The sequence below is a fragment of the Acipenser ruthenus genome, chromosome 3 (assembly GCF_902713425.1).
Source record: "Acipenser ruthenus chromosome 3, fAciRut3.2 maternal haplotype, whole genome shotgun sequence".
In the NCBI taxonomy this organism is placed as follows: Eukaryota; Metazoa; Chordata; class Actinopteri; order Acipenseriformes; family Acipenseridae; genus Acipenser; species Acipenser ruthenus.
In genome coordinates this window covers 70,570,170-70,597,201 of record NC_081191.1, presented here as the reverse complement: position 1 = coordinate 70,597,201, position 27,032 = coordinate 70,570,170, and the positions used below count along the sequence as shown (strand labels likewise).

The following is a 27,032-nucleotide window of genomic DNA, read 5'->3' as shown; positions in this document are numbered from 1 at the left end:
GAGACTCTGTGTAAGAGTTTTTCATAGTTTTTTTTAATTTTATTTTTCATAGTAGCAGCACAAAGTGGCCAATAAACAAATCTGTTATTGTCCATGTCCATTTGAATATCCTGCTTGTATGGCTCGATATTGATGTATATTTAGGTGAAGCATCCCCTTTTAAAAATGATTTCAGGACATAATCACCATGTTCAAATTGATTATTTTCTCTGACACACTATGGTCTGTTAGCTGACTATTTGTTTTGAATCAGCAAAATGTATGTTAGAAACTGCTTTCTGAATCTCTAAAAGGCACATTGGTGGCAAATTATAAAGGCTAACATCTGTTTACCTATTTTGCAAACCTTTTTAAAGGTTATATTAACATATGATGCAAAGATCCGATAATATAGGTTTCTTCTTAGCTATTTTGAAAACATGTGTGGTAAGGCATCTTCTACTCCTAAACTAAGCATGTGTCATTCAAAGCAAAAAATAACATTCTGCCTTCTATGGAATTGTATGAAATCCCTTGTGACAGAGATATGGTACATACATACATTAAGTTATTGAGATGATTCGATTCTGGGGATATATGTGGGTGTCTGTCTGCCTGTATATTCGCTGCAGCCCAGACTGCGCTGCAGCCCAGACTGGAGGTAGTCGTGCTGATGAGATGCTGGAATGCCTCTGTGTTGCACTGCAGTCCTTGCTTGCAGGGCTCTCAATTCCTTACAGCTGTTAAGTAGGTTTGTAATAGTGGGGTCCTTAACGAAAGCGGATACGCGTTTCTGCAGAAGACTGATTGTGTCCCAGCTATAATAAACTGAGATGAGCCTCTACTGGGATATGCAAGATGTCTTTTAAGGTAAGCGTAACGGGTTTAAAAAATGTGCTTTCTATAAATGCATGCTGCTAAAAAAAATACATACAGGTATGAGTATACAAATCTGCAACACTATGTTTAATTGAATAACAATTGATGATAGTTTGAGTGGAGCGGTGCTTTTCAGAGCCGCATGCGGGAGTGATGCAGATTTTTAACTGTTAGGATCACTGCGCTATGAATTATGCTGTGTAGCCTGTGCTTAGATGTAATGGGATCCCGCTATTGACCTTCAGGTTTAGATCGGAGCAGTGTTGGAACTGTATTCCTAATGACCTGACTGCGTGTTTGTTCTAGAAAACGTTGCTAGGTTTTTAAGAGCATTTAAGGGGGAACTTTACCTTATTTTCTACTTACCAGTGCATAGGTACTACTAATTACTCAAATTAAAAAAATACATATTTTTCCAGTTAATAAAAAAAATACTCCTGATGTTAAAATGGCAGAAAACTGCAATGCAATGTTTCACTGGGCTTTACAATTCATTGCACAATCTGAAGATAATCCCTTATGCAGTATAGGCCAGAGTTAAGAATTTAGGAAATTAATTTGGATGCAGGCAGAAAATCAGCAAACAGGAGTTTACAAAACTGAATTTCTATTTTTAGAATTGAGTGAGCATGTGTCACCCTGTGAATATCTGACTTAAAGTATGAATGAGTACTGGTATATTAATATAGTATTACACACACACACACACACACACACACACACACACACACACACACACACACACACACACACACAGTCTTTCAATCAGTCTTTATTTTATATAGTGCCTTCATAGAGGACCACCATCACGAAGCACTTTACAAGATGCAGTAACAAGAAAATCCATAATACTTTGTAGCAATTCCCATGCTACATAATGTGGGTGTAAGTCTCACCCACCTGTCCCTTTAATTAGGGTCAGTAGCCTGGCCAGGTCAAAACTTCATTTCCCTTAGTTCCTTGCAACCACCCTCTGTTCATCCTCTCTCCCCATTGGCTCATTCAGATTTCCACCCCTCCAATCTCAGAGCTCCTTAGTAGCCAGCACTTGTATTAAAGCTGGCTAATCAGGCCTGAGGGAGACTCCCTTTCTCAGAGGAATCCATTTAACTACAGCATTTTCTTTACTTAAATTTCAGTGAATCCATTACCATCCTTAGATAATTCCAGTGCATCCGTTCATTTTCTTTTGTCACTGCGCTTTGTCTAAACTGCTCTTTTTGTTTTCACTGTTACTTGTTTAAGTTGAGCTGTTTTTCTAGGTCTGTTTAGTGTTTGTTGTTTTATGTGTGACGGTCTCAATTTTTTCCTGATCCTCCTGATTTTTTTCAAACAACTGTTCACCATTCAACTCAACACTACTGGACAGTCTCAACAATTTCAACGTACTCAATGTTTTCAACTTTCTACAATCACCATCATTTCGGGACACTTTGCTGGACTGCCTTATTTGTGGGTGAGATCATTTCTTTTTCGTTTGGATTTTTTCTACTTTAATTTGATACTTTGTTTCCTGTATTTTTTGTTATTTTGTTACTTTGTATGGATTTCAATTACCCTGCTATTACTGGACTTGTTGGGCCTACCTGTCATTCTCCCACCATCTTTTGTCTATCTGTGTGTGTTGTGTTTGTGAGTGTGGGTTTATTGGAGACCCTCCGGACACCATTCATTTTCTACTTTGTGAATCTGTTTAGCCTTCTGTTTGTCCCTATATACTTATCTGTACCAGCTTTTCTTACCTGTTACCTGCAATTATTTGAATTCCTTACTTTTCATTATTCATTTAATTCAGTTGTCCATTTTTTCATTTGTTGACATTATTGTTCACAATAATAAACCGATTGTTCATGAAATTGACACCTCTGACGTCCCTGCTTTTGCTGTCTGTCACTCTTGCTGACTTATTTAGCTATAGGAATAGGGCCAGTAGTATCTCCTTAGGGAGGACAGTGCAACTGCTTCTCAGTTGTGCAGAGTGATCGTTACAGAATTGGTGGCCCGTACGGGGACCCTTTGTGTCATTAAATTCAAATCTAAATTCATCAGTTTAAATTGTTGGGAACTTAATGTCAGAAATGGAAAATCAGACCTTGACTTCGCTAAACTTCTCTGAGATTGGAGATAGACCCCATGTGACTATCAGAGAGCCTATCACAGAGAGAACCACCCGCATTAGTGACCTGTACATTACACAGGAAGGGGCAGATCTTTCTGGAGGCGATGATGATGAAGGGAACCTTACTGACAGTGTTGTGATAGGGCAATTGACTGAGTACTGTTCCCATCTCACTGACCGTGTTGAGCAACTGGAAACACAGCTGTCTGAGTTACAGGAGAGCAGCATTAATCGTGAACAGGTCCTGCGAGGTTACATCGAAGGACGCTTCGCAGATATGGAGAATCGAAGGCAAGAGGCCCTTGACGAAATGGATCTGGAAGTGGTGAAGTGCCTGAAACGCCGCGATGTGCTGTGGGGAGAAGAGCTGAAGAAACTCTTCAAAAAGACCAGCACCCCTCGTCTACCACTTTCTTTGCCGTCTCTCTCCTCTAGAAAGCGGTCTGCACCACAACAATTCTCCTTTGATGGTGGGTCTGCTGATTACCATGGCTCCAGAACTGAAGGAAGTCTTTCCCAAGCAAAGCTGCCCATTAAAATCAACTTCCCAGAGTTTGGCGGGGAGGCCAGCAGCGATGCCATTGACTTCCTGGACAAATGTGATGAATTCCTAGCGCTACGACCCATGACACCAAATGAGATCATGGCAACCATGTCCAGTGTGCTGAAAGGATCAGCAAAGAGCTGGTGGTTTGCAGAGCGCAAGGGAATCCACTCCTGGGAACAGTTCAAGACTGTCTTCCGTCAAGCCTTTCTGCCGTCTGACTTCCAGACCGAAGTGGAAGACCGACTCCGCTCCAGAGTCCAGCTGCCTGACGAGCGAATCCTTGACTTCGCCTATGACTATGGTGCCCTATGTCTGCGCTGGAAGCCAGACTTGGAGGAGTCTGAAGTGGTTCGACGGATTCTCAACAGCTGTAATCCCAAAATGGCAAGCTGTCTGAGGGGAACGGTGAAGACAGTGGCAGAACTGGTGCGCATCGGGACCCAGGTGGAGAGAGACAACGCTGCCCAGCGGGAATACTGGGTCAAGTCAAACTCCAGCAAAGCCGTTCAGGACAAGAGGAGCCAGAAAGGAGCTACGAAGAAGCCGGCAGAGGTCAGCATGGTGAGAAGCCAGGAGAAGAGAAATATAGTTCCTGCTGCAAGCCTGACTCTGCTGATCGTGGATGTGGGCGTTCGAGGGCTCCAAGGGCCTGCAGTCCTGGACACTGGGAGCACCTTCACTCTGATGAGAGAGAGTCTCTGGAGGAAGATAGCTCATTCAGGGGAAGAGCTGGAGTCTGCACAGGACCAGTATTTCATGCTGGCGGATGGACAGTCACACCAGGCCAAAGGTCAAGTTCGCCTCACTTACCTTCTCCATGGAGAGATCTGGTTTCTAGGCACATATATCCTACAGGATCATCACCTGACGTTTCCCCTTGTTCTAGGCTTGGATTTCTTGGAGAAAACTCATACCCAGATTGACATTGTCAATAGGCAGTATGGTGTCAAACACCAGAAGGATTTCTCCTACCATCCTTTTTTGCCACGGTATGAGGGGGAAGCTTCCTGGGACAGGTTCTTATCGAGTGTCAGCCTCTACTTCCATACATCTTGCCAGCCACCTACCACCTCTGATCCAAAGCCATGCCACCCGGCGAAGGTGACCATGACCATCACCTCAGCTGAACCATCTCCTGTCGAGCAACAACTCCAGAACCTCCAGCAAAAGTGGTCTTCAGTCTGCACTGATAAGTTGGGAATGACAACAGTCACCCGTCACTCCATCTCCACTGAGGACGAAGTCCCTGTTCGGGGTCGACTGTATAGAGCGTCTCCACTGAAGAAGGCTTTAATCAAGGAACACGTCCAAGACATGCTTCTGGACGGAGTTATAGAACCATCTAACTCCCCATGGTCCTCTCCAGTGGTGCTCACAGAGAAGAAAGATGGTGGTTACAGGTTCTGTGTGGACTACCGAAAGCTGAATGCCAAGACCATCTTTGATGCATATCCCATGCCCCTCATTCATGACATCCTGGAGTCCCTGAGTGGTGCTGCGGTATTCAGTTCCCTTGATCTACGCTCGGGTTACTGGCAAGTGGCGATGGACTCGGCAAGTAGAGCGAAGACTGCGTTTACTACACCCTTTGGTTTTTATCAATTTAATGTAATGCCATTTGGGTTAAAAAATGCTGCAGCCACTTTTCAACGGCTGATGGAGAGAGTGTTAGGAGACCTCCGAGGGAAGATCTGTTTCGTCTACATAGATGACATCATTGTCTATTCACCAAACTCCGCACAGCATCTTCAAGACCTCGAAGCTGTCTTCCACAAACTTCATCTGGCCCGTCTTACTCTCAATCTCAAAAAATGCCACTTCTTTAAACACACTCTCCATTTCCTTGGTCATGTGGTTTCAGGTGAGGGTGTAGCTGCTGATCCCCACAAGCTCCAAGCCATCCAGGAATATCCCATTCCTACCAACTTGAAGGAGGTTCAACGGTTCCTAGGTTTGGCAGGGTGGTACCACAAGTACATCCCCAGGTTTGCGGATATTGCTGCCCCACTTAACAACTTGAAAAAGAAAGATGTCTCCTGGAAATGGACAGGAGAGTGCCAGAAGAGTTTCAAACTCCTCCAAGAAGCTTTGATCAGTCCTCCAGTCCTCGCTCACCCGGACATCAACAAGACGTTCAGAGTCTTTACTGATGCCAGCGATATAGGACTTGGAGCGGTTCTGACTCAGCTAGAAGGAGATGATGAGAAGGTAATAGCCTACGCCTCCAAATTACTGAACTCTGCCGAAAAAAACTACTCCACATCCGAAAAGGAGTGTTTCGCTGTTGTGTGGGCAGTAGAAAAATGGCGGCATTATCTGGAGGGGATGGAGTTTGAGGTTGTCACTGACCACGCTGCACTCTCCTGGGCATTCAACAACCCAAAAACCTCTTCCAGACTGACCCGCTGGACTCTTCGCCTACAACAATTCACTTTTACCGTTATTTACAGGAAAGGTAGTCTGAATCTTGTACCTGATGCACTCTCTAGAGCTCCACTTGTACCACCTTCAACTCCTTCTGCATCAGTGTGTGCTAGCAATGCCCCTGCGAGTAGCATGGATCTTCCCACCACCATGGACCAGATTGCGGCCGCTCAGTCCAAAGACCCAGCTATCTCTGACATCATCAATGACATTGCTTCCAATACTGCCAATGATAACCGCATCTCCTTCATCCAACAGCAGGGACTTGTGTATCGCCGGGTGCCCATTCCTAAACAAGGATTCCGATACCAGCTGGTAATTCCGGAACAGCTGACGGATTCCTTCCTCCACCACTACCATGACAACCCTTTGGGAGGTCACCTGGGCAGGATGAAGACCCTGTTGCGCATGCTGGAGGTTGCATGGTGGCCCTCCATCCGTAAAGATACATGGCACCACATAAAGGAGTGTCAAACCTGCCAGAAGTACAAACCATCCAACACCAAACCTGCAGGTCAACTCCAGTCCACTACTGTGAAGGAGCCCGGAGAGATGCTGGGTCTGGACCTAATGGGACCTTTCCCAAGAAGTAAAAAAGGTAACACTTACATCCTGGTCATTGTTGATTACTTCACAAAGTGGGTTGAGCTGTTTCCATTGCGGGACAGTAAGACCACCAAAATTGTGAACATTTTGACGCAGGAAATATTCACTCGATGGGGAACACCGCAACACATTCTTTCAGACCGTGGACCTCAGTTCACGAGCCAGCTACTCGCAGAGGTGTGCAAGACCTGGGGAGTAGTACAAAAACTCACCACCAGCTACCACCCACAGACCAACCTGACAGAACGCGTGAACCGCACCTTAAAGACCATGGTTGCATCTTTCGTCGGGAAAAACCATCAGCTGTGGGATCAGTGGCTACCCGAGTTTCGTTTCGCCCTCAACACCGCCAAACATGAAACCACTGGCTTCTCTCCTGCAGTACTAGCGCTCGGAAGGACCATCAGAGGCCCATTGGACCGATTAATCGCTGTTGCTCCTGCTCCATCCACCGATCCCTACCAACTGCTAGATCGCCAGCAGCAGATTGCCGAAGAGGTGAGGGATCACGTTGCCAAAGCTCAGAAACGGCAAGCTCGGAATTACAATGCCCGGAGAGCACACTGTCAGTATGAAGAAGGTGAGTTAGTCTGGATAAGATCTCACCCCTTATCTGATGCCTCCGGAAAGTTTTCCGCAAAACTTGCCCCTAAATGGTTTGGGCCAGCTCTTGTAACCAAGAGACTTGGACCCAACAACTACAAAGTCAAGTGGGGGGAGCCAGATTATTTCAAAGAGGATACTGTCAATATTGTTAATTTAAAACGCTACTATGGCGTTCGTCCCTTGCACCTCCAGTGTGGGGGGGGGGAATATGTAGCAATTCCCATGCTACATAATGTGGGTGTAAGTCTCACCCACCTGTCCCTTTAATTAGGGTCAGTAGCCTGGCCAGGTCAAAACTTCATTTCCCTTAGTTCCTTGCAACCACCCTCTGTTCATCCTCTCTCCCCATTGGCTCATTCAGATTTCCACCCCTCCAATCTCAGAGCTCCTTAGTAGCCAGCACTTGTATTAAAGCTGGCTAATCAGGCCTGAGGGAGACTCCCTTTCTCAGAGGAATCCATTTAACTACAGCATTTTCTTTACTTAAATTTCAGTGAATCCATTACCATCCTTAGATAATTCCAGTGCATCCGTTCATTTTCTTTTGTCACTGCGCTTTGTCTAAACTGCTCTTTTTGTTTTCACTGTTACTTGTTTAAGTTGAGCTGTTTTTCTAGGTCTGTTTAGTGTTTGTTGTTTTATGTGTGACGGTCTCAATTTTTTCCTGATCCTCCTGATTTTTTTCAAACAACTGTTCACCATTCAACTCAACACTACTGGACAGTCTCAACAATTTCAACGTACTCAATGTTTTCAACTTTCTACAATCACCATCATTTCGGGACACTTTGCTGGACTGCCTTATTTGTGGGTGAGATCATTTCTTTTTCGTTTGGATTTTTTCTACTTTAATTTGATACTTTGTTTCCTGTATTTTTTGTTATTTTGTTACTTTGTATGGATTTCAATTACCCTGCTATTACTGGACTTGTTGGGCCTACCTGTCATTCTCCCACCATCTTTTGTCTATCTGTGTGTGTTGTGTTTGTGAGTGTGGGTTTATTGGAGACCCTCCGGACACCATTCATTTTCTACTTTGTGAATCTGTTTAGCCTTCTGTTTGTCCCTATATACTTATCTGTACCAGCTTTTCTTACCTGTTACCTGCAATTATTTGAATTCCTTACTTTTCATTATTCATTTAATTCAGTTGTCCATTTTTTCATTTGTTGACATTATTGTTCACAATAATAAACCGATTGTTCATGAAATTGACACCTCTGACGTCCCTGCTTTTGCTGTCTGTCACTCTTGCTGACTTATTTAGCTATAGGAATAGGGCCAGTAGTATCTCCTTAGGGAGGACAGTGCAACTGCTTCTCAGTTGTGCAGAGTGATCGTTACAACTTTAAATACAGAGAAATGCATAATACAGGCTATACAGTAAAAAAAAAAAAAAAAAGCATAATACATTAAATAGTGGAAAGTGCATAATACATGAAATATTAGCAGCAACACAGCAGCTAATAGCAGATATCAGCCGTAAAGAGCATGGAAAGCAAGAGAGAACAGGTGGGTCTTAAGAGCTGATTTAAAGCGAGCGACGGTGGGAGCATCACGCACCAAAGCTGGGAGAGAGTTCCAGAGAGTCGGAGCCATGAAGCTAAACGAGCGTTCTCCAAGTGTGGTGTACTTTTGCTTGTACATTCATAGATATATGCACACAGGGCATACGTGTACATACATGTTGGAAACTGATTATTGCAAGAACTCATATTGCAAAACAATTTTTTTAGAAAAAAATATATTATATCAGGTGAAACTGTTAGCCACATAGAGTATTTAACATCACATAACTGAGCAAAACAGAATACAAATGTAAGGCTGTGCAAAACTCAAAATCCCCTTACCAAATTTCAACACCCTGCTACCCTGCCCATCACATCTCAGTATCTATGCTAAAACCTGGATGTAGTTCAATTATGGGTGGTGTGGCATTTTGTTGACTTTTGGCTTCAAGCTGCACCATTGAAGTTATTGAAGTTAATTTGTCATTGTCAGTCTTTGTAATAAATTATTATTTTTATTATTATTATTATTATTATTATTATTATTATTATTATTGGCTATCCACCAATTTGTCATGTGACCCACATTGAAACATTCATCCTGATCCATCCATTCATAGCTGCAAAAGGTTCTGAAGTCAAACTGCAAAACAGTTGTGTAATAGTACTGGTACTAGGAAATATTAATTTCAGTGAAAAGGGCCTTTAGAACTCCCACTGGTCTTCATAACGCATAATTCATAATGCATAATTCATAACACACCACCAGCCCTTTAAATGCATGGGACGCCTGCAGAGCAATTACTGAGCAATTATTTATTTTCTTATACCTTAGTACAATAACAAATATTATCACTGGTATCGTTCATATAAAAGTTTACCATGGTATTTTTGCAGTTTTCCCATTATTATACTGTGTATTTACCATTGTTTACCCTGGTTTGCCATGTTTATTAATAAGCTTTACCCATGCTTTCACTATGCTTGATTACACTTCGTTATGCTTTTACTATCTGAAACATTTTTAAAGACTTTAATGCTAGATTTGTAAGTACAGCGTTATATATTTAGAAAGTTTAAAATGCTTCTTCCTGACACATTTACACTTCCTGTGCTGTTGGTCTCTTTCACTTTTAGTTGTATGCTCCCTCTCTTTCACCTTCATGGCCTCGCCTCACTTTATAAACTTTATGAATCTGTAGTTTTATATTTAAATTATCTACACATCCCTGCACAGTGTTCTACTGATTTTGCTTTCCTAGAATCTACAAATGCCAATTGTTAACAGGTTTTTCTTTTCAGATATTCTTTTCACTTCAGGAGTAAAACCCATCTAAATTCCTTTCACTCCCAAACCCTGTAAAAGTCTCTTTTTCGTCAGAGCTCTCTTTGAACCATGTGGATCACACTTAACTTAGTTCACTGCATCAGACTCGGAATACTTTTTTCTCAATAAACATGTAGTGGCTGATGAATGTAGCTGGAATTTAACAAAGCGGTTACTCATGGTAACCGTAATTAAACTACTAATCTACTTATGTCAAATGTAGGGATGTTAAGGGCTTAACTACGTTTTAACATGGCGCTTGAATAGACTTGAAAGTAGCATTCAACTTTAATGAAAAATATATAGTTTTTCTCTCTCTCTATCTCTTTGACTTGTATAAACAGATGCTTGCTTTGTTTTTCAGAAGGAAACCCCGCTTGCCAATGCTGTATTTTGGGCTGCAAGGAAAGGGAACTTGGCTGTCCTACAATTGCTGTTAAACAGCGGCCGTGTGGATGTAGACTGCAAAGACAGTGTATGGACATGCATGCCAAAACAGTTGAACTGCTCTACACTACTGTGGAAAGAAAAGGCAACAAAGAGGGGTGGGGGGAGGAATTGCAATAAATACCAAAAAATAACAGTCACTTAGCAACATTTTCTGTTTTAGCCATCACATCAAATTGTGACTTGGTAGTTTGAAGTTCCCCATGTTGCCTCAATATAGCTATCAGAATTATGTCTAACCTAAGTACACCCGGTACAACAGAGTGTATCATCCATAACTAATAACCCTCAATTGTGATGAATTCTAGTTGAAATGTTTGTCATTTGTAAATACACTGGATTGAAACCGTGTCCCTAGCCCCCTGCAACACTTTGCCCCTAGCCTAGTGGAGAAAAGAAATTCTAGATTTGCTTACGACCACCTGAGGCAAAGTGTTGCAGACTCCTAGGTTAATAGTTACCAGAGGTTAGACTGCTTATGAGAGCTGTATTAAGGCCACAGTGATACTGTAAATGGCTGAGTTAAGATTTTAAAGGTATTGTCATAATGCACACCACCTCCATTATCCAGGTAACTCCTGTTATTTATTTCCCCTGCAGCTTGCTACTACAGCTCTCATGGTAGCATCCTACTGTGGCCAGTGTGATTGTGTCCGAGAGCTGATCATGCAAGGGGCAGACATCAACCTTCAGAGAGAGGTAACTGATAATCTGTGTTTATAATTTGGAGTGCCTATGGATTCTAGGATTCTAAAAGCTATATATATATATATATATACTGTATATATATATGTTAGTGGTGGGAAATAATATGAAAAGTTGACATCAATATTATGCATGTGTTTTGATATCGATAATACCGAATTCTTCCAAAACACAACTGCTATATATAGTGTGAGGGATTGGTTAAAGGAAGGTGAATGACAACCTAAACCAACTGGGTGGTAAACAAAGAAAATTAATAAAGTGTTTGGGGTCAAAAAGGAATGGGTTAAATACACTTTGTAAATAATAACTGTGTGTTAAGAAAAGTACAAATACAAATAAAAAGTATGGTTTAAGATAAATGTTTAATATTATGCAGAGACAATACCTGGGGGACAATAGGACCAGGGGGAAGCTACTGGAGTCAAAGCTGGCTCCAGGTCAAATTAATTGTCCAATTTCATGACCTGTAAATTGTTTAATAATAATAATTGGTTACCATTTAAATGTCTGTTTGGTGAGTGTTTTGGGGAGGGTGATGGTAGGAGCTGAGTTGGAGAGTGGGAGAGTAAAAACACGGGAAAAGAATATTTGTATTGTGAGCGCTGGTTAACGACATTTTGGAAAGGTATTTGGATTACGACTTTGGTTTTGGAGACGAGGTAACAGGCTTAGCCTGCCCCGTCATTAGGTAGGGAACGATTTGTTTAGTTAGGACCCGAGACTGGGTTAGGTTTTGTTTTCTTTATTTTCTTTTTTCAATCTGTAAATAATAAACATACGCTACGGCGTTTCCTTGCATCTGGTTGTCAAGTGTCTGATTGAAGCAAAGCCTGCGATAGAAACGCAGATCGTCACATTGTGGTACCAGAAGTGGGGCTTAGAAGAGCCCAAGAAAGCACAAAGAGAGTGTGAACCCCAGCAGCCTACCGAGGCGCTGCTGAGGGAGGAGAAAATGGAACAGCGGGCCGCCCAAAAGACAGGTCCAGAAGGAGAAGCACCTGTCAGTGGATCTCCCTGGTGTGAATGGTGTGGAAACCCGGTCCACCGCTGGAGAGAGTGCCCGGATGTCCCGCCAGACTGGTGTGGACTGTGTGAAGGGTTCGGACACGAGTGGCAAGAATGCCCAAACCGAGATCCAAAAACGGGGCGTTACCAGCCTAAGAAGAGAGAGGACAAGCGGTACAGGTTGACCCGGGAGGCTGCACTAAAGTTTTCCTGGTGCCAAGAGGATGGACACGAGGAAGCCAGGAGGGAGCTGCTACTACAGGAACCAGAAGTTTTCTGGGGAGAGGTACACACGGTGAGGGATTGTCAGCCGCCACAGGAGACGCTGCTGAGGAAAAGACAGTGTGACCTGCAGCTGCCCATACAAACCCAGGATGATGGGAAGAAGTGGTTACAAGCTCAACGGGTGGAGCAGCAGAAACTGAAGAGCCAACTGCAGGAATTAAAGAAAAACTTGGAGATCCTTAACCAGGAGAAGACAGCTGCTCTTGACGAGGCAGAGCAGTGGAAAAACAAGCTTTCAGAGTGGAAAAAGAAGGCAGAAATCAAGTTCTTGCATAACCATAGCGCTGTAACGTCACTACAAGGCAAGTTGAAAGAGCTGGAGAAGCAAGTTTGTGGAAAGGATGAACAGTTAAGCAAGCTCACAAGGAATGTTGCTAAACAGCACAGAAGCAAGTCTGAGAGAGACCAGGTGCTGGACAAGAAAGAGAAGAAAATCGGTGAGTTAACTGCTGAGCTACAAAACTGTGTGTGCAAGATAAAGGAGCTGGAAAACCAGCTTGAAAAGAGTGAGGAACATGAGTGTATTATAGTGGAGCTGCAGAAGAAGAATAAAGTAAAAGAGGCAGAAAACAAAGAACTGTTTCTGAAACTTCAACAAGCTCAAGTACAGTCTTCTGAAATGGGAAACAGAGTTAAAGAAACTGAAGATCAGTTGTATACTTTGAAAAGAGAGACTGAGCGTTTGAAACAGGAGCTTGAACACAAAGAAGAGGGTTTTGAGAAGTTGAAAATAGAAGCGCTGAAGAGTAAAGAAGAAATGCACCGAGCAGCAGAGAAATGCAGTGCGGATGTACAGCAGATTTTAAAGGGAAAGAACAGTGAAATACAAGAAGTGCAGAACTTTCACAGAATCAAGCAGAAGGAGATGGAAGAGACAGTTAGTGAACTGGAGAGGGAAGTCCAAAGTCTTGTGCGAGAGTTACAGGTTGTCCAAGAGAGCAAGGGGAACCAGATTGCAGAGCTGAAGAAAAGCGCTGATTATTTGAAAGCTGAGTGGGAAGAAAAGTTACAGTGTGTTGTGAGTAAAATGAAACGGGAGAAGTTCGAACTTCAAAAGAAATACAGGGAAAGTAGTGAAGACGCAAACTCTCACCTGTCCCAGCTAGAGACCCGAGTGCAACAGCTGACAGTGGAAGTTGAGGATAGCACCTTGCAGTGTCAGAAACTGACCCAGGAGAAAGTAGTCTTGGAGCAACAGCAAGTGAACAGCATTACAGGGCTATATGAGGTTAATCTAAAGTATAATGCCATGTGGGAAGAAAAGGAAGTGCTTGGAAAGAAGCTTGTAGAAGCAAATAAAGAAGTTGAAAAACACTCCACTAGAGTGAAGCAGCTTACACAAGAGAAGGAGAAGTTGCAGAAACTGTACAAGATGAAGGAAAGTGAAGCTGCCGGAGGGAGCCGGGAGAGTGACACTCTGAAAAAAGAAGTCCATTACTATGCAAGTAAGTCGAAGTGGGCACAAAACAAGTTAAAAGAAGAAGTTATTGCACATACAGAAACCAAGAAGAGACTGGAAGATACTGCCAGCAAACTAACTCTAGTGAGGGGAAAAGCTGAACAGGAAAAGTTGAAGATACACCAAGCTGAAAGCAAAGAGCTTGATACTCAGAAGAGAGCCTTTAAAGAAAGACTTTGTGCTTTGGTGTCCCACGTAAAGTGCCTGGAAGCTGAAAAGTTAAGTACTGAGATTGAATTTGCAGACTACAGGAAGGTTGTCCTTAGACAGAAAGTTGAACTTCAGAATCTACGGGATCAAGTAAAAAGGGTACAGAAACTTGAAGGACAGGTTAAGCAACACAAGTCTGTCCTACAAGAAGAACGAATGAGCAGAGGGAAGTTTCAACAGATCCTGCAGAAATGGATGAAACAGAGTTCAGATATGGAGAGCCAAGTGAAGGAACTCTGCAAGCTGTTTGAGGTGCGAAAGGGAGTTGGAACTGCGGTCAGAGAGGCACTGCGAAAGATGTGTACTGCTCTTAAAGAAGCAAAACAACAGCGGACCAAGCAGGAGGAAGGCAAAGTTAACCTGAAGCCGAACTTGAGGAAATTGAATCGGGAGGCAAGGATGCATCAGGAGGAACTGCGCAACAGAGCTCAAGCCTTGATGGGAAACCTTCAGAAAACTCATCAGGAAAACAAGTTCATGTTGAAAGATATAGAAGCCATGGAAGAGAATCGGTCCAATGTCTCCCAGTGTCTGAAGGAGTTGCAGACACAGCTAGAGAAGCAGAAACAGAGCGGAAAGGAAGCCTTAGTTCAAAAGGAAAGAGTTAATCAGAAAGGGGACCAGGAGCATCAGAAGAAAACAGTTGGCATTTAGAGATGTAAATGGGGTTAAATGTCTGCTGCAGGCAAAAGCAGAAGAAGCACCCAAGCCCTCTAGCCAAGAGAATAGAAAACGGAAGCGCAAGAATAACGCTTGTACTGTTTCTTTGAAGAATAGAACGAATGGTAAGCTAGAGCTAGCTTCACCGCCAGCAACTGAGGGGGAGGAGGCACCTCAGTCATTTCAAAAGGTAGTGTCAGAGAAGGGGCACTCGCAGAGTTTGCAGCAACCACTGGAAGGGTCGCTGAGTAAAATAGAACCTGAGCAGAAGGAGCTTGTGCAGCTGGAGCCGACGCAGGGGGATCCTCAGCAGCCACCGGAGATGCTGCGGAGGAAAATAGAGCATACAGTGCTGGAGTACCTTCTATTGTTGCCAGCATTACCAACGGTAAACAGTGAGCTTAGGCTACTGCTGAACCTGCAAGAAGGGACAAAGGGGACGTTGGGTTTAGTGGGTAGGCCAGAGGTTAGAAGTGCACCCCCTTATAGAAGCATGGAGCTGATGAGAGGGTCAGCTCACATCCGAGGCCTGGTCTTTGATCGGGGCCGACTGAGTCGCAATAGTCCCTGTCACCAGTCTGGAATGAGTACAAGTGGACTGGGAAAAGGTGTTGGCTAAAGAAAGCTAACAAAAAGTGGAAGGACATCATAAACAAACTGGCTGGTGAACAAAGTAACCAAATAATGTAATGGATTTTGGCGGGTATTAAAACTAAAGACGGTGTAATGAATAAGTTTGTAAATAACGATGTGTTAATTAAGGGAAAGTAAATATAGCATAGAGTTGGAAGAGGCCTCGGACATTGGGGAGAAAATTGTACTTGTTAATTTTGCAGCTCTGCCAGGTTGGTATGCCCGACCCCACGGGATCGTGCAAAAGGGGGGGTAGTGTGAGGGATTGGTTAAAGGAAGGTGAATGACAACCTAAACCAACTGGGTGGTAAACAAAGAAAATTAATAAAGTGTTTGGGGTCAAAAAGGAATGGGTTAAATACACTTTGTAAATAATAACTGTGTGTTAAGAAAAGTACAAATACAAATAAAAAGTATGGTTTAAGATAAATGTTTAATATTATGCAGAGACAATACCTGGGGGACAATAGGACCAGGGGGAAGCTACTGGAGTCAAAGCTGGCTCCAGGTCAAATTAATTGTCCAATTTCATGACCTGTAAATTGTTTAATAATAATAATTGGTTACCATTTAAATGTCTGTTTGGTGAGTGTTTTGGGGAGGGTGATGGTAGGAGCTGAGTTGGAGAGTGGGAGAGTAAAAACACGGGAAAAGAATATTCGTATTGTGAGCGCTGGTTAACGACATTTTGGAAAGGTATTTGGATTACGACTTTGGTTTTGGAGACGAGGTAACAGGCTTAGCCTGCCCCGTCATTAGGTAGGGAACGATTTGTTTAGTTAGGACCCGAGACTGGGTTAGGTTTTGTTTTCTTTATTTTCTTTTTTCAATCTGTAAATAATAAACATACGCTACGGCGTTTCCTTGCATCTGGTTGTCAAGTGTCTGATTGAAGCAAAGCCTGCGATAGGAACGCAGATCGTCACAATATATATATATATATATATATATATATATAATTTTTTTTTTAATTAACATAACATACATTAACAGATATTTACATATGAAAAGCAAAAACTTTGCTTCATAATATTCATGGAGTAACAGCCTACGAATGGCCAATAGTGCCAAATTCATGCAGAATACAAATAACGTTTATGCTGAAAAATGTATCCGTTCTTCTATTTATAAATAAATCCATTACAGCATAGCAAATTGATATTATAGTTAAGACTTCAAGAAAACTGATGCTTAGCTTAGCAGTCAGACACACCATGTTTATTTCACCAAAAGCTCTCAAATTTTGTTGAAAAAGGTTATTGATGAAGAAAAAATGTAAAAATCCCCTGATATCGCAATATGGAAATTACACTATGTAACACAATTTTTGTTCCTGGGTAGTAAGTGTTATTTCCTAATTGCTTATGCCTCAAAAGTATAGAAAATGGCTATTATTCCCCACAAACTTTGCTTTTGTGACCAGGACAGTGATATTTTGAAATTTACCTATTTCCAATGAGAAAACGGGAGAATTTGTGTCTTTTCGTTCACATAAAGTCAGAAAAAAACAACATATGAATCCAAATTAACATGTATTTATACTAAAGTAATACAAAAATGACTACAAAAGATTTAGAAGTGAGTAGTTTTTCGAGATTTACGATTATACTGTAAATCACTTTCACGAATCAGCCCCCAAATGTAGTCTCCCATCTTGTTCTCGTTATACTGTCCTTGGTAGCGGCGTTCAAAGTCCAGTATATCCTGGTGGAAGCGCTCGCCTTGCTCCTCCGAGTACGCTCCCCCGAGTACGCTCCCATGTTCTCCTTGAATTTATCAAGATGAGCATCAAGGATATGGACTTTGAGGGACATCCTACAGCCCATTGTGCCGTAGTTCTTCACCAGAGTCTCAACCAGCTCCACATAGTTTTTGGCCTTGTGATTGCCCAGGAAGCCCCGAACCACTGCGACAAAGCTGTTCCAAGCCGCTTTCTCCTTACTAGTGAGCTTCTTGGGGAATTCATTGCACTCCAGGATCTTGACTAATGTGTAAGAGATTCTCGCAACATTTTTCATATATGATATATTCTTTCAATAACATTGAAAATTGTAAAACATTTTAAAATTAAAAACTTTTACAATTTTAAAAATTTTAACAAATTTTATAACATAAAATTCCGAGCAACAATTGTCCATCTTACCTTCCAGAGTTTTTTTGCAGTGCTCGCAGGTGAAATGAGGTGCCCAGGGTTTGTCTTGATCCCCGACAGGCATGCCGAAATATGCCTTGTAGGCCTCGCACATCTTAGCAGATGCTTATATATATATTATATATATTGTGATGATGTGTACCAAACGGTAATTTGGAGGCTTTAGGACCATGGGGGGTAGCCACACACTTTGTTGAAACAAATGTAACAAGTGATTAATTGTATAATTAATGGGCAAATGCTGATCAGATGGAAGTGATCAGGTCGGGGTTAAAAAGGGTTTCAGTTTGTGTGTTCGGGGAGAAGGGTTGAAGTGGTGAAAGGGAAAAGACTGAAGAGTGAAAAAGTGTGTTGAACAAAAGATTTTCTGTTAACAAAACAAAGGTACGGGTATTTTTGACAACGAAGTTCTGGACGGTGATTTGGCTTAGGTGATTCTTGGAATTAGTTTAAACAGGGGAACAGGCTTACCCTGTCCTGCATTAGTTAGCACTACTGTTAATCAGTTTAGTTAGCGCCTGAAGAAGGGCTAGGTTTTGTTTTGTGTTTTGTTTTGTTTGAAATACCAGTTTGCTAAATAAACGTACGCCACGGCGTTTAAAGAGCACTACCCTTGTAGCGTGTGTAATTAAAGTGACAGACTCCTGTTGGAAAGAACAGCACAGTCTCCGGCTGAAAAGATCAAAGTACTTCACTATATATATATATATATATATATATATATATATATATATATATATACACACACACAGACTTCCAGTTTCTGAAATTAGCTTTTTCAATTTCCTTAAAAAAAAGAAAAGAAAAAAGAACTTTTACTTTTACACAATTTACATATTAATGGGCTAAAGCATACATAATAAAACTAACAGCCAATTTAACAGAATGGGTAAGTGAGATCAGATAAATTCAGATTCAATAAATATAGATTTGATCACATTATTTGACTTTAAAAAACAAAACATTTATGCCATCTACAGATCTGAAATGTTTTCTTTTGTGTCTGTATGACATCCTATTGCTGTATGTTGGTTTTTTAAGGTTTCATTGGGGACAAAAGTACTTTTCAAACCTCATTTCAGAAATTCAGCTCTTGGAATTTAAAAGGTTAAAAAGAAAAGTTTTGTGAAGATAGAATGGTGCCATAATGAAATGAGCAGTAAGAATGAGAGCACACAGATGAAATAAACTTCCTTTGAGTTTCTGTTTCTCTCTCTCTCTCTCTCTCTTTATTTCTATCTATCTATCTATCTATCTATATATATATATATATATATATATATATATATATATATATATATATATATATACAGATAACTACTAAAATGTGATAAAAGTTCAGGCAAAAATCATGTATTTAAGAAAATACATTCTTTTTTTAATATATAATTTAGTAGTTTTTTGTATTTTCTCCCAATTTAGAATATCCAATTATTTTTAGGCTCAGCTCACCGCTACCACTCCCGCACTGACTCGGGAGTGGCGAAGACGAACACACGCTGTCCTCCGAAGTGTGTGCTTTCAGCCGACCGCTTCTTTTCACACTGCAGACTCACCATGCAGCCACCTCAGAGCTACAGCGTCGGAGGACAACGCAGCTCTGGGCAGCTTACAGGCAAGCCCGCAGGCGCCGGGCCAGACTACAAGGGTCGCTGGTGTGCGGTGAGCCGAGGACACCCTGGCCGACCTAAGCCTCCACCCCCCAGACGGTGCTCGGCCAATTGTGCGTCGCCGTCTGGGAGCTCCCGTCCACAGATGGCAATGGAATAGTCTGGACTCGAACCGGCGACGTCCAGGCAATAGGGCGCATCCTGCACTCCACGCGGAACACCTTTTCCAGATGCGCCACTCGGGAGCCCAAGAAAATATATTCTAATCCCCTGTGAAGCCAACTAGGCTATATGTTCCAAGAAATTGCATCTTATTTACGCTAGCAACAATATCATCCTTTCTTCTATTGAGAATCTTGGTTCTTTGCTTGTATTTTATGCCAGAATTTGGAATATGATATTAAAACAATAAATATAAACTGCTATAGAAGTAGGAGTTGCTGCTGCCTTTTGGTAAAAAAAATAAATTCCTGTGTTGTAGCTCAGTGTCACACCAATCATGTCGCTGCAATCAAGCCATGTGACCTTCTGCAAAGGAAGTGATTTGATTTGCTGAATTAAAGTATAAAAAACAATAAATCAGAAAACCAGTGATAATGCTGCTCTATTAAGAGGTACAAAAATAAAATTTAAAACCTTGGTTAGAACTCCTTTAACTAGTTTTAAAATTGAAACATACTAACTATATTCAATCTTTGGTATTTTACATTGTAAAGTAGTCACTGTAAAGTTACAGCTACAGAACAGCACAGCCTAGAAAATCAGCAGATGAAATATTTTGTTTTAAAAAGTCTCCTACACAGCACCTCTGTAGATGTATAGTTGAAGTACTGTAATATTGTACCAGAGTCTAATGCTTGCTTATGGCATACTAATGGCTCGGTGAGTGGTATGGAGTATGCTGTGATAGACGGAAACTTCCGGTTGAAGGAATTGCATTAGGTTTTCAATTATCTTTAAAGTGTTCTTTCCAGACAGCATATGGGGAGGTGTTCTTGCCTCATACACAACATTACAATACAGTGCTTTGAATTCATATAAACCTGCACAGATTATATTTGGCTTTTCCTTAGAAATACTTGTCTGCCAACAGTTTCATCTCATACTTGTTCTCTTTAAAAAAGGGGGGTTATTTAGGAAATCATTGCACTTATTACTCGATTGTCCAGTTGTATTTTAAGGCGTTCCCAGGACTATACAGCTGAGGTACAGTATCTTATCAATAAGGTTTTTGGGTCTCGCTCTAACCATTACACAGTCATGTTGGTCTTGTTTTTATTTTGTGCTTTATGTTCACGCTAGGCCTCTCTCCAGACAGGTACCACTGCTTTGTTTTTCGCTGCACAGCAAGGGAACAATGACATTGTGAAGCTTCTTTTTGAGTTTGGGGCATCAACAGAATTCCAAACCAAAGTAAGTCAATGACTGCGTACATGACTTTCCTTAAATGTGTTTAACAGTGTGGCAGGAGAAGATGCTGAATATACAGTAGTAGTCAACTTGCTTATTTCTGTGTTTTAGAGTGAACTACTGTATTATAGTCAATTGAAATCACTATATGCATTTTTTTTCAGTGTGAGGGTCAACTTTGTTGAATTGGCAAAAATCACCTTTTCTATAATATAGTGCTTTTGCCACTACTGTAATATTTGCTTCCCTGGGACAGCTTTAGTCATTCTTTGAGTAAGGGTTTTGTTGCAGTCACTGAAAAGCTTAAATTGTAGTGTTGTATATTTCTAGGATGGGGGTACTGCTCTCTCAGCTGCCTGTCAGTATGGACACTCGAAAGTGGTCGAAACCTTGCTGAAAAATGGTGCCAATGTTCACGACCAGCTACATGTAAGTGTTTTTTTGTGCCTTTATTAGTATATGTCATTCTCTCGCTCACATACTCTGTAACATTTTCAAAGGTGACTAAACTCCGTTTTTGAAGTTTAGGTGGTGGTCTGTTCTAATGGTGATTTTCAAAATGACAAATTCGTTTCACTTTGAGCACTTTTCTTGTCATTGTCAATTTGAGGAACAATAACAATTTGCCATTTTTGCTTTTTTCTCACGCCACCCCAAGCTGTTTTTGTCAATATGGACCACAATCCAACATGTTGAATTGCTTGCCCTGCGTGTTAGATACAAAAGTGTGTGACCAATCAAATAACAGAAATACACACTACAAAAATGTTAACAGCTTGGCCAATTAATTATTTTTATCACAAAATAATTATAGGTTTATGATTTAGTCATGGCAATTTATTGAATTGCAGATACTATATGTTTCCATGTTAAAAATAGTAACCATCATCAACCCATTTGTTTTCAAGGATGGTGCAACTGCTCTATTCCTTGCTGCGCAAGAAGGTCATGTGACTGTAATTCGTCATCTTATGTCATCAGGTGCCAGGGTAAACCAGCCAAGGGAGGTAAGGAGGTTCAATAAATAAACTTTTACATTTTACAGAAATAACTCATTACATTGCATCTGCTTTAAAGGTGTAGTTAGGGAAGTTGTTGGGTATTAATTCCACTTCCCTTTCCATTATTACTCTCAGTACATTTTCACTACCCCCCTCATTATTGTGCCAGCCCTGTCTATCATATGCATTATATATGTATATATAATTTCTTGCTAGTTTTATATCATAATAAATACTTGCATTCATTTTTTAATTGTGAGCTCGTGTTTGCCTCAGTCTTCGCCCAGAAAAGAGTGCAACATGGGGAGGCTTTCCACAAACTCTTTCCACTAAGGAGCGTCTTAACCTCTGTACAAAAATTTTAATCCCCCTGGACAGGTGTTTATTTTTTATTTCATATCCTATTGCTGCATCTCATCCATGAGTCAGCAGTACCAGTAACGGCTTTGCATTACTCAATATAGCACTGTCTGTTCCACTTTTGAACAAACCAGCCAGCAGTCTGTCGCTGGACAGCACTACACACACACACTCCTGTTGTTCTCCATTTCCAGGATGGGACTGCTCCATTGTGGATTGCTGCCCAGATGGGACACAGTGAAGTTGTGAGGGTTCTGTTACTCCGTGGTGCTGACCGAGATGCTGACAGAAAAGTAAGCTGGGCACCTATCTGTTTACCTTACTGAGAGCTCCTCAAAGCTGTGCCCACGAGAGTGAAAAAGTGATATGGAGTCTGAGGCTAGCAGATAAACTTACTGCAACGCCTGTGGGTTTTTTCCCCGAGGCTGACACGATTCAATGATTTTGAAATGTATTATTCAGCTGAGATTGTTGGTAATATTTCCCTTGAGATTTAAATGATTTTTGTTTGTGCATTGTACTGGCACTGGATCATACACCCATGGGGCATTTAACTGTGAATCTTAGAGCAACTACACTGTTTAGATCAAATCTTGCATAAAAGCCATTTTTGTGAATTACCATGCTGTGCTTTTTTTTTAAAGGATGGCTCCACACCTTTGTTTAAAGCTGCATACAAAGGACACAATGATGTTATAGAGGAGCTGCTCAAATTCTCTCCATCGCTTAGCCTTCTAAAGGTAATGCTTTAACACAGGGGTCCACAAACGGGGGCCGGGGACCCCTGGGGGGCCGTGAAATTGCTTCAGGGGGGGCCGTAGCACGTACAAAAATGTTCCCCAGACCGGGGAATCAATTAATTTACACGAACGCTGCTGTTAGATGCTTGAGGTTATTTTGGATGTGTTAATGCACTTTATAATTATAACCTCATTTTTTATATTAAAAATACAAATAACTCAATGCAGGATTTTTGCCAATGTATGGTTTCACCTCCCTACATAAATGAAATAACCCATACCACTCCCGCTTACCTTTACAGACAGGTTTATGTTGCATTTGCAGTCAGACCATGTACAACAAGTGAGTACAGTTATTATGGAGCAGTTTCTCAAGTGTCTGAGAAATGACACTAAACAAAGTGAAAGCAGTAGTATTTCTACCAGTACAAACTAACAACCTTGCTCACTAAAGGTATCAAAATTTTAGTCAGGATACCTAATGTCATGGCACGGTCTCCAACTCTAACCAGTCATGTGACAATGTGACTTTTCAACTCTGCTAGCCCCTACTGCTCTCTTTATATTACATAGCGAGACTGAAGAGTTGAAAGGTCACATTGGCAAGTGATTTGAATGGATGGATGGCTATTCATTCAAATCACTGATGATTCTCCAGACAAACTCAAAGCAAGCTGAGCTCAAAGACAGGTAAAGGCAGATTTAGAAAACAATTGTTAGAACTCTTAAAGGTTCACATTAAATCACATTTAACTCGCTGCATAGCAAGAACACAATAAACCAATTGGATACTAATTTGTGCACTATGCAATAGTAGCATCGCTAAAATTGAATGCGCCTACATTTAGAGTGTCACACTTTATCGTTCATCGTTCATTTCTTCTTCAGAATTTCTGCCTTGGTTCTTGAATCTAATATTGCTTCTCTAATATCTAATATTGTTTTTTACATGAATTTACCGGTAAATGGTTGTTAGTTTTAATTTCCATATAAAATCCTGAACATTACTAACTCTTTAAAGATGCACTGTGGCTAATACAGTTGTACTTTGTTTCTTTTTCATACACAGAATGGGTCCACAGTTCTCCATGCTGCAGTTATGGGAGGAAATGTAAAATCAGTGATGCTGCTGCTGGGAGCAGGTGCTGACCCTGCACTAAGAAATAAGGTATCCTGTTGGTTCCCAATCCTCAGGGTGTAAAGTGTGTTGTGTCCCCACATCTGGGAGTGTACAGCACCTAGAAATGTTTTAAATATGTATATACATTGGTGTCTAAAAGTATTGACACCTTTTTATCTTTTCAAATGTTAAATTATGTATTTTAGTATTTGTTTATTTAGCAGACGCCTTTATCCAAGGCGACTTACAGAGACTAGGGTGCGTGAACTATGCATCAGCTGCAGTCTACTGCAACTACGTCTCACCCAAAAGACGGAGCACAAGGAGGTTAAGTGACTTGCTCAGGGTCACACAATGAGTCAGTGGCTGAGGTGGGATTTGACCGGGGACCTCCTGGTTACAAGCCTTTTGCTTTAACCACTGGACCACACAGCCACACAATCTGTGAATAACTATTGTGTAAATATGAATGTAAAAAAATGGTCTTACCCTTCTAGTATTTAAGGTTTCCTGTAAGGGAAGCTTGTATGAGTTTGCACCTACTAATGAAATATATTAGCTGCCAACTTCGTATTCCCAGTTTTATGGAAACTAACGGCATCCTTCACATGCATAGTATAATAGAAACCATAATAGATGATAATTAAGTGCCTACAGTAGGATCCAAATTGCACGCATTATGAGGGTGTCAAACTGTCATCGCCACCGCCACAACTACTACTGTTAATATGTCATAAACCATTTAAGGTGGCAACTTCAAATTGCCATTGTTATGTAATAGCCTCGGGTACACTTCACTTTGACCTGTGATCTAGGGGGTTGCAATATGTGGCTTTCTGGTTTCCGGATGATAAAGATGTACACGTATGCCATCTTTGATTCCTTAGGTCAAAGTAAAAAAGGAGGAAAAAAAGTTGAACCATTTGCTTTCATGATGTGTTGAAATATGATTATTTTTTTTATTTTTTTTACATTGATATTCAGATGTTTTACGCACTAGTTCTTGCCATATTTATTTATTTACCAGATTATATTTTTGTAAATGAAAATACATGTTTGATATAACAAGTGCTTCCAAAACTGCACATGTGATAGCTATATGGTGAATGAAAGTAAGAATGATTTATAGAACAATTTAGTTAGCTTTTGTCCACATATTAGGAACATTCTAAATGTCAATACAAAATACATATTACAACTATTACCTTCTAACATATTGGTTCCTTGCTCCAATGTTATCAGAATTCTATAATCAGGGCTGTTACTTAATTCGATTCTATTGATGACCACAAGGGGGTGCTAATTTCTGTCTGGTATAAAAAAAACTAAATGTAATAAAAGATTTTAAATACAAGTAAATGGGAGAGGCTCTGGTACTGTTAATCCAGAAGCCAAGCATCTACTGTAATCGATTCTGTTTTTGCCTCACAGTTTTTTTTTTTAATTAAATGCTGTCTTCTTTTTATTTTTAGAATAATGAACTACCAGCAGATCTTACAAAAAATGAACAGATTCTTCGAGTTTTATGGACTAAAGACACAAACAGAAGCAGCTGAAGACCCCAATGCAGTCTTCTTTGATGGGCTCTGTGGAAAGCACTGGCTGTCATTTCGGAGGTCTCCGAGAAACCAAAAGACAACTTTTCCGAGCAGCAACATCAAAAAGAAGATTCTGGAGCTTGCTATGAATAAAAAAGAACTTTGTTTGCAAAACACTTCTAGCCATAAGGATAACATCCAGAAAGCAATAAGCACGCCAGGGTCTATTCAATTTATCTAAGGAGTGTCAGGTCTAAATACCCTTCTAAAAGTTTTGCTGTTCTAAGTTGTCGGAAAGTCCCCTTCTTTTAATGATTGAAACAAAGGCAATGTTTAGATTCACCACCATGTATTTAAATCAATTAAATAGACCTCAGATTGTGTGGTATGAAAGAATATCAGCTTTCCAATAAGTTGGAGTCGTTTGTTCTCGTAACTAACTATGCTGCAATATTTTTTAACCTCCTTTTTCTTGGTGCTGTAAATTTCTGAATCTTTTGGAAATTCTCACTGTTGCTTTTGTATCCAACGTGTGTCTGTTTGCTAAGTAAAACATGTACTGAAACTAGCCCAAGATTTCTTAAAGGGCTGTGCTTTGAAAAGCAAATAATTACATAACGTATGCAAAGGACAACGACACCTCTGTGCTTGAAATCTAATCTTTTTTTAATGATTCTAGTTCTAGAATTTTATTAATAACACCTTTGTCTAAAAGTGTTTTTTTGTTTTTATAACTTTTATTTTTGTTATATGGCCAACAATATTGTTCATTATATTTATATATGGCTTACTCACTAAGATGTTAATTTTAGCTCATAAGTTTACTCACTCTGATACCTTTAGTGTGACACTTTAAATATAGTTGCATTTTCATTGAGGACAGCTGTCCATTAAGCTACATTTAGCGATCCATATACCCACTTACACAAACACGATTTCTTCGTAACTTTGGACATATTAAACACGCCATTTATGTGTCAAGGCGTCATGCCATAAAAGTCCAGTCATCTTGCAGGTGTTTACTGTTCCTTAAAATGTTATATGCAATACAAAAATTACATTTGGAAAACTTCTGTTTTGCTTGTAACAGTGCTCACTGTATATCACAGTTTGCATCCTGATACATGGCACAGAAGTCTAAACTACACAGTTATTGTATTCAGCAGTATTTCATAGTGTTACCACATAAATGATTGCAATGTACTGTATTAAACTACTATAACATACAGTTTGCTACTCCTGGGCTGTTAGTACTGCAATGAATATGTTACAGTATGTACTGTGGTTAATAAAGTTTGTATTAATACAAAAACTGCAGTAAATTGTGATATACTGTAGTAAAAACTGCAGTGCTGCACAGAATGGGTATGTGGTACTTTCAAGCAGCAGTACATATGAAAAAAAGTTTTTACTACAGTATACAGGTTTACAGCTGTGAAGTTTAATATTGTAATAAATTCTAAGAACTATGCTATTTACTATAGGATACTCCATTTCATTATTAACCATACTACTTACAGTACAGCACACCATTTCTTCAGTATTTTACAATCCTACTGTAAATTTTAGTGTTGACTGCCGAATGCTGCAGTAAAAAGGTATTATTATTATTATTATTATTATTATTATTATTATTATTATTATAATTATTATTATTATTATTATTATTTTAATAAGGGTATTTTCTTAACTTTTATAA

At 40.5% G+C, this 27,032-nt stretch overlaps 1 protein-coding gene across 4 annotated transcripts; it reads left to right on the top strand.

Annotated features, from left to right (window-relative positions):
- The first annotated feature begins 616 nt into the window (after nt 1–616).
- Nucleotides 617–26,819, top strand: LOC117394259 (ankyrin repeat domain-containing protein 29-like). 4 transcript variants are annotated; one of them, XM_033992371.3, is made up of 10 exons: nt 617–849; nt 10,360–10,470; nt 11,043–11,141; nt 20,467–20,577; nt 20,905–21,003; nt 21,483–21,581; nt 22,130–22,228; nt 22,580–22,675; nt 23,745–23,843; nt 25,268–26,819. In XM_033992371.3, the coding sequence occupies exons 1-10, from the start codon at nt 838–840 to the stop codon at nt 25,349–25,351; spliced, it is 909 nt and encodes a 302-aa protein (XP_033848262.3). In that variant the 5' UTR covers nt 617–837; the 3' UTR covers nt 25,352–26,819. The 4 variants fall into 4 exon arrangements, with proteins under 4 accessions (XP_033848262.3, XP_033848263.3, XP_034776828.2 ...); XM_033992372.3 differs by having other exon boundaries at nt 20,479–20,577; nt 25,268–26,816; XM_034920937.2 differs by lacking the exon at nt 617–849 and having other exon boundaries at nt 10,361–10,540.
- Nucleotides 26,820–27,032: the final 213 nt, after the last annotated feature.